The sequence below is a fragment of the Coturnix japonica genome, chromosome 2 (assembly GCF_054131305.1).
Source record: "Coturnix japonica strain WE chromosome 2, WE-NBRP24, whole genome shotgun sequence".
In the NCBI taxonomy this organism is placed as follows: domain Eukaryota; kingdom Metazoa; phylum Chordata; class Aves; order Galliformes; family Phasianidae; genus Coturnix; species Coturnix japonica.
Window position 1 is genome coordinate 10,332,487 of NC_140664.1, and position 12,504 is coordinate 10,344,990.

The window sequence follows — 12,504 nt, forward strand, 5'->3', positions numbered from 1 at the left end:
GCTCACCCCAAGCTCTCATCTCACATCTTAGGGAACTGCTGAAGTTAAATTTCAGTTGAGATTTCCCTCCCTGTTCAGAATGTTGTTTGTTGAAAACTGAGATGCTGCTACACAAGATTCTGTACTAGAACATGTTCTGGATTCTTGGTCATTCTCTCTGGGATGACAAAATGTTGGTGGTATCCTTAGACAGGTTTTCTTCACAGGTCTTGGACTGCAAAAGGATGAATTGTTCGTGCCAGTGTTGGATTTCCTGGCAGTGAACAGAGCTCAGGGCTGTCCCGATCTCTTTTCTGTTGTCTTTGACTATTTCAGGGCCTTTGGCTAGACCTACATGCACATCCTTTCTGATGGTGATGCTGATTGCAGTTAGTAAAGTGTTCCACATGCTTGTTCACCTTGGAGTAAGGTCTGTCTGACTTAAGTAAAGGTTGTCTGCGTCACCTGCTTTTGTGGAGGTGTTAAGCAGTGAACGCACGTAGGGTCATGCACTGGAAAGTGACAGAGAAGTTCCTTGCAAGAGGCTGAATGTTTGAGCTGTTTGTTGGACATTTGGTGTCCTGCATTTTCTTTCCCTCTGCATCTGAGCCCTTGATATTTTCCATCTCTGCTGATAAGAGGAAGCAGCTGGCAAGCACATGCTACCATTTATGCACTCAGCAGAGTACATGCACCTTCCTTTTGACTGCTGGGCAGCAAAGCTTGAGTCAGTGCTCTGGGTGTGTGCATACTCCCCACAGAGGCACATGCATGCAGACTTTGGACACGTCCAGTTTGGTAAGTATTGCTTATTTCTCTGTTCTATAATATTTGAACTCAGATGAACTTTTCACAAGAGCTATTGCAGATCAGAAACTCTGAGAACTTGTGAATGTGACATCTGCTGCTCCGTGTTTTCAATCTAAACTTTGTCTTCGAAGTACTGACAATCTGCTTTTCTGTATGAATCAGTTGTCTTGGTACATTGCATGGTTGGACCACCGGTCCATTCAGCTTCTTGCCCTGAGACAGCTAACAGAATTGAGATGCTGAGATGTAATGAGGGGTTGAGACCGATCCCTCATTCTCAAGCAGTGTGGCAAGTTCTTGCACTAAGCAAATGGCTTGTTTTGTTGTAGATTTCCTGAACATTAGCAATGGTTTTGAGCAGTTTCTAATTGTTTATTTAAACCCTAACCCTCTGCTTCTCTCATCCTTCCCTTTCTCCTCTGTGTGTCTTTGTTTATGTGCTTTTTGTCTTTCTTTTTTGTTTGTTTGTTTTTCTTTTTGATGGCTTGTGTATCCTTTCCCTGCGTTGTGCTGTTTTACGCTGCAGAATTCGTCCAGCTCTGCCTCTTCTGAAGCCTCTGAAACCTGCCAGTCAGTGAGCGAGTGCAGTTCCCCCACCTCAGTCAGCTCAGGCTCCACCATGGGGGCTTGGGCCTCCACAGATAAGGTGAAAAACTTCATCTCCAAGACATACAAACCTGTTAGCTCGTTATCCAAACCCAGCAACTTTTGGACAAAAAAAATGTGCATGGGACACAGCCAGGATTCCTCTCTGGGAAGATGAGAATAGGAACTACTGCACACTCCCTTAAAATTGAATCTCTTTGAATGAACCACGGTGACACCTTAAAAGGAGCTGATGGGGGACGCCACAAATTGGCCATTTTGCAGAGCAACGTTCTAAGACAATCTCGGTGTCCACCTTTACTGTTTGAAGAGACTGTGGAGCGCTGCCCAAACCCAGCTGGTTGCCTGACAAAGAGCACCTTGGCCAGGTTTTACCATTGGTGGCTTCTCCACTCTCTCATTAGATGGCATGTTGCTATGCCAAGCAATTGGGGCGTGTTTCTGAACAAAACTAAAAGCAGTACAAAACACTGTGCCAGAACGTGGTTGGAGTAAATTGTGGGGGATGCCTTCAGAACCAGAGGAGGAAGTGAGCGCAGTGTCCATTCTCATCTGGTAAATCCTTGCTGTTGGGTTTTTTCTTTTTCCCCCTTCCATGTCATCACACGGCCAGCTCACGTCATTTCCAAAGGCAGTATGCTTTTCCTCTCTGTCCGCCTATGTGGATTAAACACCACCAATGCAAACACCTTCGGTACTGGAAGTGTTTTGTTTCTGTGCCTGCAGAAATTCAACTAAATTGCCAAAGCTCGTTCCAGTGTGCCACTTTCATGGACAGAAGGCAATGCTGCTTAGCCTGGAGACAATGACTGCTAGATTGATGTCTGAAATTTGTTATACCGAGTAACAATTTTCAAGCAATCTCAGTTCTGAACCAAGCATTGTATCGATTTTCTGTTGTTTATTTGCGGCAAAGCTAAGATCTCTTTTTGTTTGTTATTTATTTTAAGATACGGTTTTCTCCCTAGAGCGTCAGAGTCACAGTGTATTTTCATATTCATTCTGTTTATATTAATTTCTCTGTTTTTGTTTGTTTATTTGTTTCGTTTCCAGTTGTCTAATGGGTTTTATCACTGTAGTTTATCAAGTGACCCATCCGTAGCTTCAGTTGGTGCAGGTCCTTTCCCTCATTTCCCGCCTGTCTCCCGCGCGTGGACTCGGGCTCCCTCAGCCCTCCTTCCAGACTACGTTCATTATTACACCATTGGGCCAGGCATGTTACCATCATCTAAGATCCCTAGCTGGAAGGTTTGTGTTCCTTTTGTTGTGGCAGTCCTCACCTCCTCATACTGAGTGTGCGCACAGCGGGTGTTGCTACCTTTCAATCCCTGTAATTACTGTTGATTTGCTCTGTTGAAAATGGCTCTGAACGGGCACTGCATGGTGATAATCAGCTAAAATCTAGTACTGAATGTTTCTGAATGACCTTGTCAGTTCTGAATTTGCTTTCTAAAACACATTAAAAAACAAACAAACAAAAAACCATATTAATGCTGATAACAGCTAGATAAGAAGTGGTTTAGCGCTGGAACGAATGTGGCATTGTTGGAAGCACTTTGGGCTCCATTCAGCAAGCAGAGAGTGTGTTGAGTATCCTCAGAGCTCTCAGTTGGGCAGAGAAGTGCAAGCTTGGTACCCAGCTTGTGTGGTGAAATCACTTGTGGAACAACACAGTGTTCTCCCTGCAGCTGCTGGCCTTGGCCCCCCCCTAGGCCATAGGCAGCGTGCTCTTGTAGGTCTAGCTGGAGTGGGTTAAGAAGCTGCTTGTCACCAAGTGAAGCCCAGCAGTGACAGCAACTGCCTTAACTTTGCTGCCACAGACTGAAAGAACTCCCACAGCTTGTTCTGTTGTCTCAGGTGAGACCATAAAGTCTGTCAGAGCGCAGCAACTTCTTTCAGTTGCCGCAGCTGGATCTGCGAGGATCTCCCTCCACATCCAGATGTCTCTGCTCTGCCAGAGCATGGACTTATCCATGCCAGGCACTTCCCTATGGAACAGTCCCCTGGAGCAGTGGGACCAGGTCTCCTGTCTGTTACCCTGAAGTTTCACACTGCTGGAATAAAGCTGGTAATGGCTGCACAGGTCCTTGATGCCTGTGGATGCTTATGTGATGCTACGTATGCACTGTGGGACCTTCTTATATGTGTAAATTGAGATGCCTTGTTGCAGACCTCTCACTTATCTCTCCAGCAGTTGGAGACTGAGACATGAACACGAGAAGTTGGCCGCAGTGATCCCAGGGCTTCTGTGTCATTGGTTGTGTCTGTGCTAGAAGCAGTTTGGCAGTGCATTTTACAGCAGAATGCTTACAGCAGACACAGCTGTCTAGGCAAAGCACAGTTTTGCACAGGTTAATAAAACGATCAGTCTTCCTTCAGTACAGTTCCGTACTGTGAACCAGAATTCAGCCATTAAGCAAACTGAGATTGCTCAGAGTAATCTCTGATGTATCAAACATCTCTTTAGGCCTAATTTTTCAAATGGCAGACATGTAGGAACGTATCAGAACTTGTGTACATCCAGCATTGCTGATTGGACCTTTATGTGTATTTTGTGTTGCGTGCCTCTGACTTTTGCACTTGGGTTTCTGAGAGTACAGGCTTTCACACAGGGGTATTTCAATTAGAGAAAACTGTAGTGTTAAAATACTAAATATCTTCATTGACAAAAGCTTAGGTAGAGTAGGAAATTTAGGTTTACTTTAATAATGGAGGTGGGTTTTGTAAATGAAGATTTTCAAATATAATCAAAATCAGTTAATTTACGGCCTTATTTAGAAAGATGAATCCAGTTTGATACATCATCTGCAGCCTTAAAATTGCCCTCTTGCACTGTTATATTTGTGTTTATAGCTCAGTAACTCATGAAAGCTGTCACTAATGAGCACCTTTCCCTAGGACTGGGCCAAGCCAGGCCCATACGATCAGCCCATGGTGAACACATTGCAGCGCCGGAAGGAGAAGCGCGAGCCAGATCTCAATGGCGGAGCTCAGAGTGGCCCACCTGTCCCACCCGAGGAGGCCCAGAGACCTCGGAGCATGACGGTGTCTGCTGCCACAAGGGTGAAGCTCTGATTTTGAATGTGTTTTTTGGTGCGAAGGAAATGGATGTGCCAGCTCCTGCCCATACTTTGTTGACGTGCCTTATCTTGGCACATACTTAGCCAGCAGGTGGGACTGATGTGGTGGTGATGCAGTTAGTGGAAGTTGCATTGGACATGAAAAAATATACCGTTGGGCTGTTGGCATTTGTAGGGCAATGACAGCCAAAGAGGTGCCTGTTCTTAAGCCCAGGTGGAGGGTTGGGCACAGTCCTCTTCAGTTGTGATGGTGACAAGCTCTGCTTGAGTGAAAGAACAGATCAAAGCTGGTGAACACTGACCAAACCTGTATGTAATGAATCTCTTTTCTGTGTGTAACCAGCAGGGTGAGGAAATGGAGCCCTGCGAGGAGCTGGCACTTGCTCTGACAAGAGGTCTGCAGCTCGACACGCAGAGGAGCAGTCGGGATTCCTTGCAGTGCTCCAGTGGTTACAGCACCCAGACCACAACTCCGTGCTGTTCAGAGGACACGATCCCATCTCAAGGTACACAGCCCTGAACTGATTTGCCATCCAAGAGCTATTCTCTTTCAAAGCCTTCCAGCCTGGCCCTCATATGCTCACCCCCCAGCAATGAGAAGCTGTATTCCAGTATTCCAGAAGCTGCCACTGGCTTTGCAGTCAGGGAAGGGGTGAAGGTCACGACTATGACGTTTCTTCCAGCCTGAAATGCAGCCTGGATTTTTTAACTAAATAGAATTCTGAATTTCTGCATAGTGTGCTGAACACATTTATTTTCTTGTACATTCCTAGAATGAGCTTTAGTTCAGGGGTGCTACCAAGATAGAGTTTGAAAGGAAGTGCTGGATTTATGTTTAATGAGCTAAGTGGAATGACGCTGGTATTGCGCTGTGCACTTCTGTGGTAGCAGCATCCTTTTCAAACTAATGTCTTAGCAAAGCTGTACTCATGAGCTTTGCTTTCTTGTTCTGTCGGTGCTCTGATCCTGTTCTCACTTCTGTTTTGTGACCTTTTACTTCATTTCCTATGCAAACAGAAATGGCTGTAGCTGGAGAAAAGAAATTTGTTGGAGACCTTCATTTGGGCAGACTTGGGAAGGTGCAGTAACATGTTGGGTTTTGTGCCATTTTAGACCCAGCAGCAAGCTGAGAGGGACTGAGTTTTGTGTTTACAGTTCAGCAAGCTGTGTTGTTTGCTCAGCTGAGATCTGTGCAATCGCAGGGTGTCACAGGGCTTGCAGAGGGCCTCGCTTGGCTCAGCATTTACGTGGAAAGGAAGGAACCCAATGTGATTATTAAAGCTTAGGCTGAGTTTGCAGAGCTGACAGCTGGGATTTACTCTGTTTGCAAAATAATCATATTTGCTGCTGAAATAGTTGGTACACCATCCCCTGAGCCACCCACTGCCTATTCTAAAGCACACCGCTTAGTCTCTGACTATGTTAAGCATTCGTACCTACAAGTGGTAGCATATGGCTTGTAGAATGCCGGCTTTGGAATCTTAACATTGGCAACAAACACCGAGTCCTTCTTACTTTATGAGATCCTCTAAGAAAAGGTACTGAATGTGTACGGCTCTTGTTCTCTGTCATGAGGGATGTGGGCAGGCTGCAGGTTTAGGGTGCCTGGCCTCAGCCACACAGTATGAGAATCTTGGTCACCATGTTTCAGACTTCTTCCTCATAGAGGAGGGACCTGCCTTAATTGGTATTGACCAATTAAGGCTCTTTTGGTTACGTGCACACACACATATTTCAGAGTTAGTGACGTGACTCAGCAGTCTTCTCCAGTTTGTTTCTAACTGTGTCATTTGGCGTCAGTTTCAGATTATGATTATTTCTCTGTGAGTGGTGACCAGGAGGCAGAACAACAAGAGTTTGACAAATCTTCCACCATCCCAAGAAACAGCGACATTAGTCAGTCCTATCGCAGAATGTTTCAGACCAAGCGTCCCGCTTCCACTGCAGGTCTGCCAACCACGCTCGGACCGGTCATCGTCACCCCCGGCGTCGCCACCATCAGGCGGACCCCCTCCACCAAACCTTCCGTCAGACGTGGCACCATAGGGGCAGGTCCGATCCCCATCAAGACGCCGGTGATCCCCGTCAAAACACCAACCGTCCCCGATATCCCGGGGGGGCTGCCAGGCGCCCTCGCTGGGACTGAGGAGTGTCCTGAGCAAAGTCCCGAGTCGCCAGCAGCAGGAGACGGCGGGCAGAGCGTCCCCAGCATGCCCTCCTCCTCATGGAGCGGACAAGCTTCTGTCAACCCCCCGCCAGCGGGCCAGAAACCGGGCACTGCCGACGAGCAGAGGCCGGCGGTTCCAGAGAGCGAGGGGGAGGAAAGCGAGCGGGATGGTGCGAGCAGCCTGGTGCCTGTGGGTCAGCCAGAGCTTGAGCCCGGAGACCTGAGCCCCGGGGACATCCCACAAGGAGAAGACATGCTGAACGCCATCCGGCGCGGCGTCAAGCTGAAGAAGACGACCACCAACGATCGCTCGGCACCTCGTATTTCCTAGGAGCGAAGAGCTGCCAGAGTACCCAGCCGCCAAGAGGGAACCGGGTGGAAAACTAGTTTGTCTGATCCATTCCGATCTGTAATGAATGAATTATTAAGGTCCTCATAACAGATGGCCTGACGGTACTCTACAAGAGAAACCATGGTGAAAGAGCGCAGTAAGACATCATCTTCACTGGCGTTTTAATTTGTAAATATCAATGATTTGTTTCCACATTTTTTTGACCTAAGTTACACTTTTAATTTTTTCTGAAGGTGCCAAATCCCATTGACCTTTTTTATAACTCTTTGTAAAGTTTTAAATCGTAGGAGAACAAACAAACAGACGTGTTGAGTAGTGAACTTCAAGCAAAGGGATTTAATGAGAATTGGGCTTTTTTGCAAGCTTTTGTAGAGCGCCTTGTAACAGTGAGGTTCAAAAAGCAAACAGTGGGACTTACTGCAAAGCTTAAGTGGAGCGGTGAGGAGCAGATCCTCATTCAAGCGCTAAAAGAAGGAAGTCTGGAGAGCGGGAATAAAACTTGACGACGAAAGCAATATTTAATGCGAGGAAGAAACCTGCAGTTGGTCGAATATTTTGGGTGGGGGGTGGGAGGGAGATGCCATCGAAATAGCAGATGCTGTTGCACAAAAGTAGCCTAGTAGGAGTAATTACTGGTAGCTTCATGGTAAATGCATCAGAATAAGCCATATTGGATTGCAGTGTTCTGTTTCCGTGGGGTGTTTTCAAGGCTGTTGTTTTTCTTTTCCCCACATTTCTTTCTGACTGCACAGCACCAACTCTCAGCCACATGCATGCAGCCCTCACTGTGTAGGCTCCGTTCCTTCGCCCTCACCTTCTGTTGCGCCCATCCTCTCACCAAACGCCAACAGGGACGACAGGCTGAAGGCAGGTACAAAGGTGAAAAGGTTTATAACCAGCGAGCAGGGAGTTCTCAGATCTTATCCAAATGCCTTTTTGTGACCGTGCCCAGCAGGCTGGGCGCCTGGGGAAGCCCAACTATTTTGAGAAAACACGTAAGGATTTGACAGGCGTAAGCAGCTTGTGGCCTACTGAACTGCGAGTGGTCCTTTCCAATTCAGGGGCTTGTTTTTCTTACCTTCTTCTAAACGGCAGTCGATTGGCTTTTCTTAAATACGGAATGGGGGGGTGGGGGGGAGGTAGATACGCTTGTTTTTTATTTGATAATACCGGGAGTCTGACCACTGTATTCCCTTTTTTTGTACTTTTAAGTCACGTTTTTTGGATCGCTGTTGATAGAATTACTCAGAGTTGGGTTTTTTCCTTAAAGTAACAGTGAGCTCTTGCTGCAATTCCTGTTGTGATGGCTGGCAGAAATAGGCAGAGCGCGGGGCTGCAGTTGCCACCTCCGCCAGGCAGCTCCCACCCAGTGCCCTGCAGATTTCTCTTGGCTCTAGGCTTGCTTCCACAACCTCTTATGCTTTAATACATAACCGCATTGGATGTGAACTTCTAGTAACCGTGTAGTCACTGTGTGCTATATAACATTTTACACTGCTGTGGTTGCTGACCTTTTTGTTTGTTTGTTTCGGTTGGTTTTTGTTCTGTTACGGCTTAGAAGCGAAAAAGAAAAGAAAAAAGAAAAAAAAAAAAGGCATGATTCTTAGAGTACGAAACCTTCCTCTCTTTGAAAAACAAGCTCCTTACTACAGAATAGAATCAACGGTAGTGCCTGTGGTGTAGCCCACCAGCCCTGATCCAGTAGCTGATGCGTTGTGCAAATGAGGCTTCGAGATGGTTTTTTGCATCAACAAGAACTGCTAGGAGATAAATCTCAATAGTTCAAAAGTGTTATTTAAACCTTGGAGATGAATAAATGGATGTAACTGTACCCGAGTACAGCTTTTCACTTGTTTAGTTCTTAAACGGTAGCATCATCGGTAAAATTTAATATGAAATGTTGCCAAATTCAATGTAGAAAGAATGTGACAAAACACTTTGGATAGTTCTATTGTTTGTGTTTTTGCATATTGTAAAAGCAGTGTCACGGCTGAAAAATAAACTGTTTCTAATGGTAAATTATTGTGGTTTAGTTGCTAGTTTGTACTGAGAGTTGACCTCTCCCTGTGCAGTTTTTTGTTCTAAACTGGTATAAATAATTGCTGTAAGTGTGTCTCCCTTCTACGTTGTAATGATTGCTTAAGCCTACGTTATAAATAAAGAACTGCTGGAAAACAACTGTATTCTTCTTAAACACTTCCTGCTTGTAGGGTGCTGCTGTCACCCCCATGAGCTTCCAGTGCCTCCCAACGTCTGTGTGGCAGTGGAGGACTTGGAGTTGTTCAGCCTTTAAATCACAGAAGGGTTCACTAAGGGTGGAAGAGGCCGCTAAGATCATCCAGTCTGACATCAACGTTGCCATACAGAGTAGCCATAGGGGCAGGGAGGGGCAGCCGGACCATCTCAGGGGTCTGCAGAAGTCAGGAGGGTCTCCTTGCTCTGTCCTACAGCAACAACAAAGCGGCTGGCTGACAGACTGGGATGGAGGGTGCAAAATCACACATGAAGTGTTCATTCCAGCTATAGCACAGCTGTGTGTATTTCACAGCACAGTCCAAGGTATCACTCTGGTACCACCTGCTCACTCATTTTTCATCCAGGCCCACTTCCCACTTCCCTCCCACCTCCTCCAAAGTGAGGAATGCGCTCCAGCCTCTGTTGCTGCACGTTCAATTGCTTATAGCTGGATCCCATTGCCCAGTAAGTCTTCTGCCCCTTTGGATCCACATTCTTTCTCTGGTAAAATGAATTTACATGGCCACTTTTTCAGTCTCAGAAGTTGAGTTTTCCCAGCTTGCCACGAAAGCTGCAAAATAAGTTCCAAAAAACCATTCAGCATTCTGAAAGTTCACTCTGGTGTCAGGATCCCATGAAGACTCCTTCACTGGCTGCTCAGTGCTGACTCTTTAGGTACATATTGTCTTAGGTACACATTGTCAGCATTAACAGTCACCTATTCTACACTGTACAAACTGGAAGCACATCCATGGTACCACTGAGCAGTATCACAAAAACACCTGTTTCACGTGAGTTGGCTTTATTTTGCATTACAGTAACATAGCCGGCACACATACTGCCTGTTAGAGATCCATCACTTCAACTGTTGCATGCAGTAATGCTTTTACATGGGAATTTCACGGGGTCTTGTCACATAACTCCACCACAGCGGTGGCAGGTGCCCCTCCTTGCGAGCAGGAGGCAAAGCCTCAGTTTTCGGGCCATCAGCTGGAGTTTCTTCTTCTAACTGCTTCACCTAGAAGACAAAAAACCCCCCCGAGCCACTTTAGTGCAGATAAGCCCATTTCAATGCTGCAGTTTTCAGCACCCAGCTGCAGGTGGAACTGATCCCTGTTTTGGGAGGAAAGAACACCAGCAAAGCCTTTGGCCAACAGACAGGCTTAATGCTTCTCACTGTTCACTCACAAACTCAGTAAGCGCTGCAGCTTACTGTTAGCCTGTTAACTAACTAAGAACGAATTTTCAAGAGCGAAGAGTGGTTTACAAGCAGATTTTTACTTAAAAGGACATTATTTTCTTACAATTCATGCCTAGCATTGCTAAATTAAACAGGCTGTGTTTCTCGCTGCTTTGAAAACCACCAGTTAATTTCAAGTCCTAAAAACCTTCCACATGAGTCAGCAGGAAACCCATTTCTGCAAGCCCCCAGCAGCCTGCAGGTGTCATTAATGTAGGCTTCTATAAGCAGCATTAAGTGCTGGCTGCCACTGTGTTAATTCTCTTAGACGCACCACATGACATACAACTCAATTATTTCTCTACATTTTAACTATTCTATCAACTTTGTCCAATTGAAGTTGACCAGAAATCAGCCCAGATTCCAACACGGTGCAAACTGTGGCAACTCATCTGCAAAGCTGCAACCAGGAAGGGTCCGGAGCTCCACAGCAGGTGAAGAGGAATCTTTGGTCATCAACCTGTTACCCATGGCTGCAGGTGCAGCTCTAACCTGCAATTCCCTCACCCTCAAAGCCATAATGCTGAGATCTGTGTGCACATTTAAACCACGCCAGCATTTCATCCTGATAAACGTTCTAACAAAGCACAGCTTAATGCAGACCACAGCACGCGTTCAGCACTTTAAATATTTCCCAAGATCAGAGCTACATGTCCCTCAAATGCTTACTAAGAAAAGCACTGAGCAAACACCGACCTCTTTCTCCCAGCTCTCCCGCTGCAGCTTCTTCCACTGCTCTCTCTTGGCAAAGTAATCAGGATACATGGCCTTCTCTGAAGGGTGCCAGTAATCCAGGCACCATTCAGGAAGCTGTTAAGAGAAAGAAAAGAGAAAATCTCACCTTTTGTGTCAGCACCTCCTTCCAAACTTGTGAGAATTAGGGAGCATGCACACTCTAGGTGGGTACTGACATCACATCATGCATTAAAAGAAAGCAAATGTAATGCCAAGAAAGCAAAACCGCCTCGTCCTTCTGGGATCCTGTTTGTCCGTTCTTCCCTCTCAACACACAGAATCACAGAATGACCCGGGTTGGAAGGGACCTCAAGGATCATGTGGTTCCAACCCCCCTGCCTGGCAGGGCCACCAAACATACACATTTACTAGATCAGGTTGCCCAGGGCCCCGTCCAACCTGGTCTTGAACACCTCCAAGGACGGGGCATCCACAACCTCCCTGGGCAGCCTGTTCTAGGGCCTGACCACTCGCCTAGTGAAGAACTTCCCCCTGACATCCAACCTAAATCTTCCCTCTTTTAACTTAAAACCATTTCCCCGTGTCCTGCTATTGTCAGCCCTTTCGAAGAGTTTACTCCCCTCCTGGGAGTAAGTTCCCTTCAGGTACTGAAAGGCTGCAATGAGGTCACCCCGCAACCTTCTCTTCTCCAGGCTGAACAAACCCAACTCCCTCAGCCTGTCCTCATAGGGGAGGTGCTCCAGCCCCCTGATCATCTTCGTGTCCCTCCTCTGGACCCTTTCCAAAATCTCCATGTCTTTTTTGTACTGAGGGCTCCACACTGCATTTGCAGGGTTAACACACACACCCAGCACAGCCCGCAGCTCCTCACGCACCTTGTAGCACTCGTAGCGCTCGTAGGACGTTCCGCCGGGCGAGTCGGGGAAGATGTAGGGCTGTGGGTGCTGGTTGGCCCAGAACTCCTCCTCGCCAGCCCGCAGCAGCTCGGTGGCCTTCACCATGTCCTTCACATCCTTGTTCTTATCGAAGCGGTCCCTCAGCAGGACGGCGAAGTACCGGTACTTGTCACTACACGGGGAGGTTAAAATAAAACCCGTCACACACTGAGGCAGTGCCGGGCCGCAGGCCTTGGGGTCACAGCGGAAGGGGGCAGCGGGACCGCTCCCAGCGCCACAGCAGCCTCCCCTCCCCTGCCCTCCCCTCCTCACCGGTGGATGCACCAGGACTCCAGGTGCCGCAGGGATTTCTTGTACAGCCGCAGCACCTTCTGCTGGTGCGTCAGGTAGGCCGCCATGGCTCAGCGACCCGCGGGGCTGACGGGAAGGACGGGAGGGGACTG

At 47.3% G+C, this 12,504-nt stretch overlaps 2 protein-coding genes across 23 annotated transcripts in view; one reads left to right on the forward strand and one right to left on the reverse strand.

Annotated features, from left to right (window-relative positions):
* The window catches only part of MTSS1 (MTSS I-BAR domain containing 1), a 112,232-nt gene extending 103,063 nt beyond the window's left edge, over nt 1-9,169 (forward strand). For 5 of the 22 annotated variants that reach the window (XM_015856246.3, XM_085539318.1, XM_085539320.1 and 2 more), the window contains 5 exons: nt 1,316-1,435; nt 2,449-2,643; nt 4,294-4,458; nt 4,819-4,981; nt 6,276-9,169. In XM_015856246.3, coding sequence (XP_015711732.1) covers nt 1,316-1,435; nt 2,449-2,643; nt 4,294-4,458; nt 4,819-4,981; nt 6,276-6,973 — 1,341 coding nt within the window. In that variant the 3' untranslated portion in view covers nt 6,974-9,169. The remainder of the gene's footprint in view (nt 1-1,315; nt 1,436-2,448; nt 2,644-4,293; nt 4,459-4,818; nt 4,982-6,275) is intronic. The other 17 variants (XM_015856251.3, XM_085539327.1, XM_015856253.3 and 14 more) reach the window with 10 other exon arrangements.
* An 845-nt stretch (nt 9,170-10,014) lies between these two features.
* Nucleotides 10,015-12,480, reverse strand: NDUFB9 (NADH:ubiquinone oxidoreductase subunit B9). Its single transcript, XM_015856269.3, has 4 exons — nt 12,374-12,480; nt 12,041-12,233; nt 11,166-11,279; nt 10,015-10,247 (listed from the first exon to the last, which is right to left on the reverse strand). The coding sequence occupies exons 1-4, from the start codon at nt 12,457-12,459 to the stop codon at nt 10,116-10,118; spliced, it is 525 nt and encodes a 174-aa protein (XP_015711755.1). The 5' UTR covers nt 12,460-12,480; the 3' UTR covers nt 10,015-10,115.
* Nucleotides 12,481-12,504: the final 24 nt, after the last annotated feature.

Bases quoted from the DNA above. Each gene is read 5' to 3' on its own strand.
- NDUFB9 (XM_015856269.3), bottom strand. From the start codon at position 12,459: ATGGCGGCCTACCTGACGCACCAGCAGAAGGTGCTGCGGCTGTACAAG. The intron at 12,234-12,373 runs GTGAGGAGGGGA...CTCCCCGTGTAG, and splicing joins GAGTCCTGGTGCATCCACCG to TGACAAGTACCGGTACTTCG. The intron at 10,248-11,165 runs GTCGGTGTTTGC...TTTGTCTTCTAG, and splicing joins GGGAGAGCTGGGAGAAAGAG to GTGAAGCAGTTAGAAGAAGA.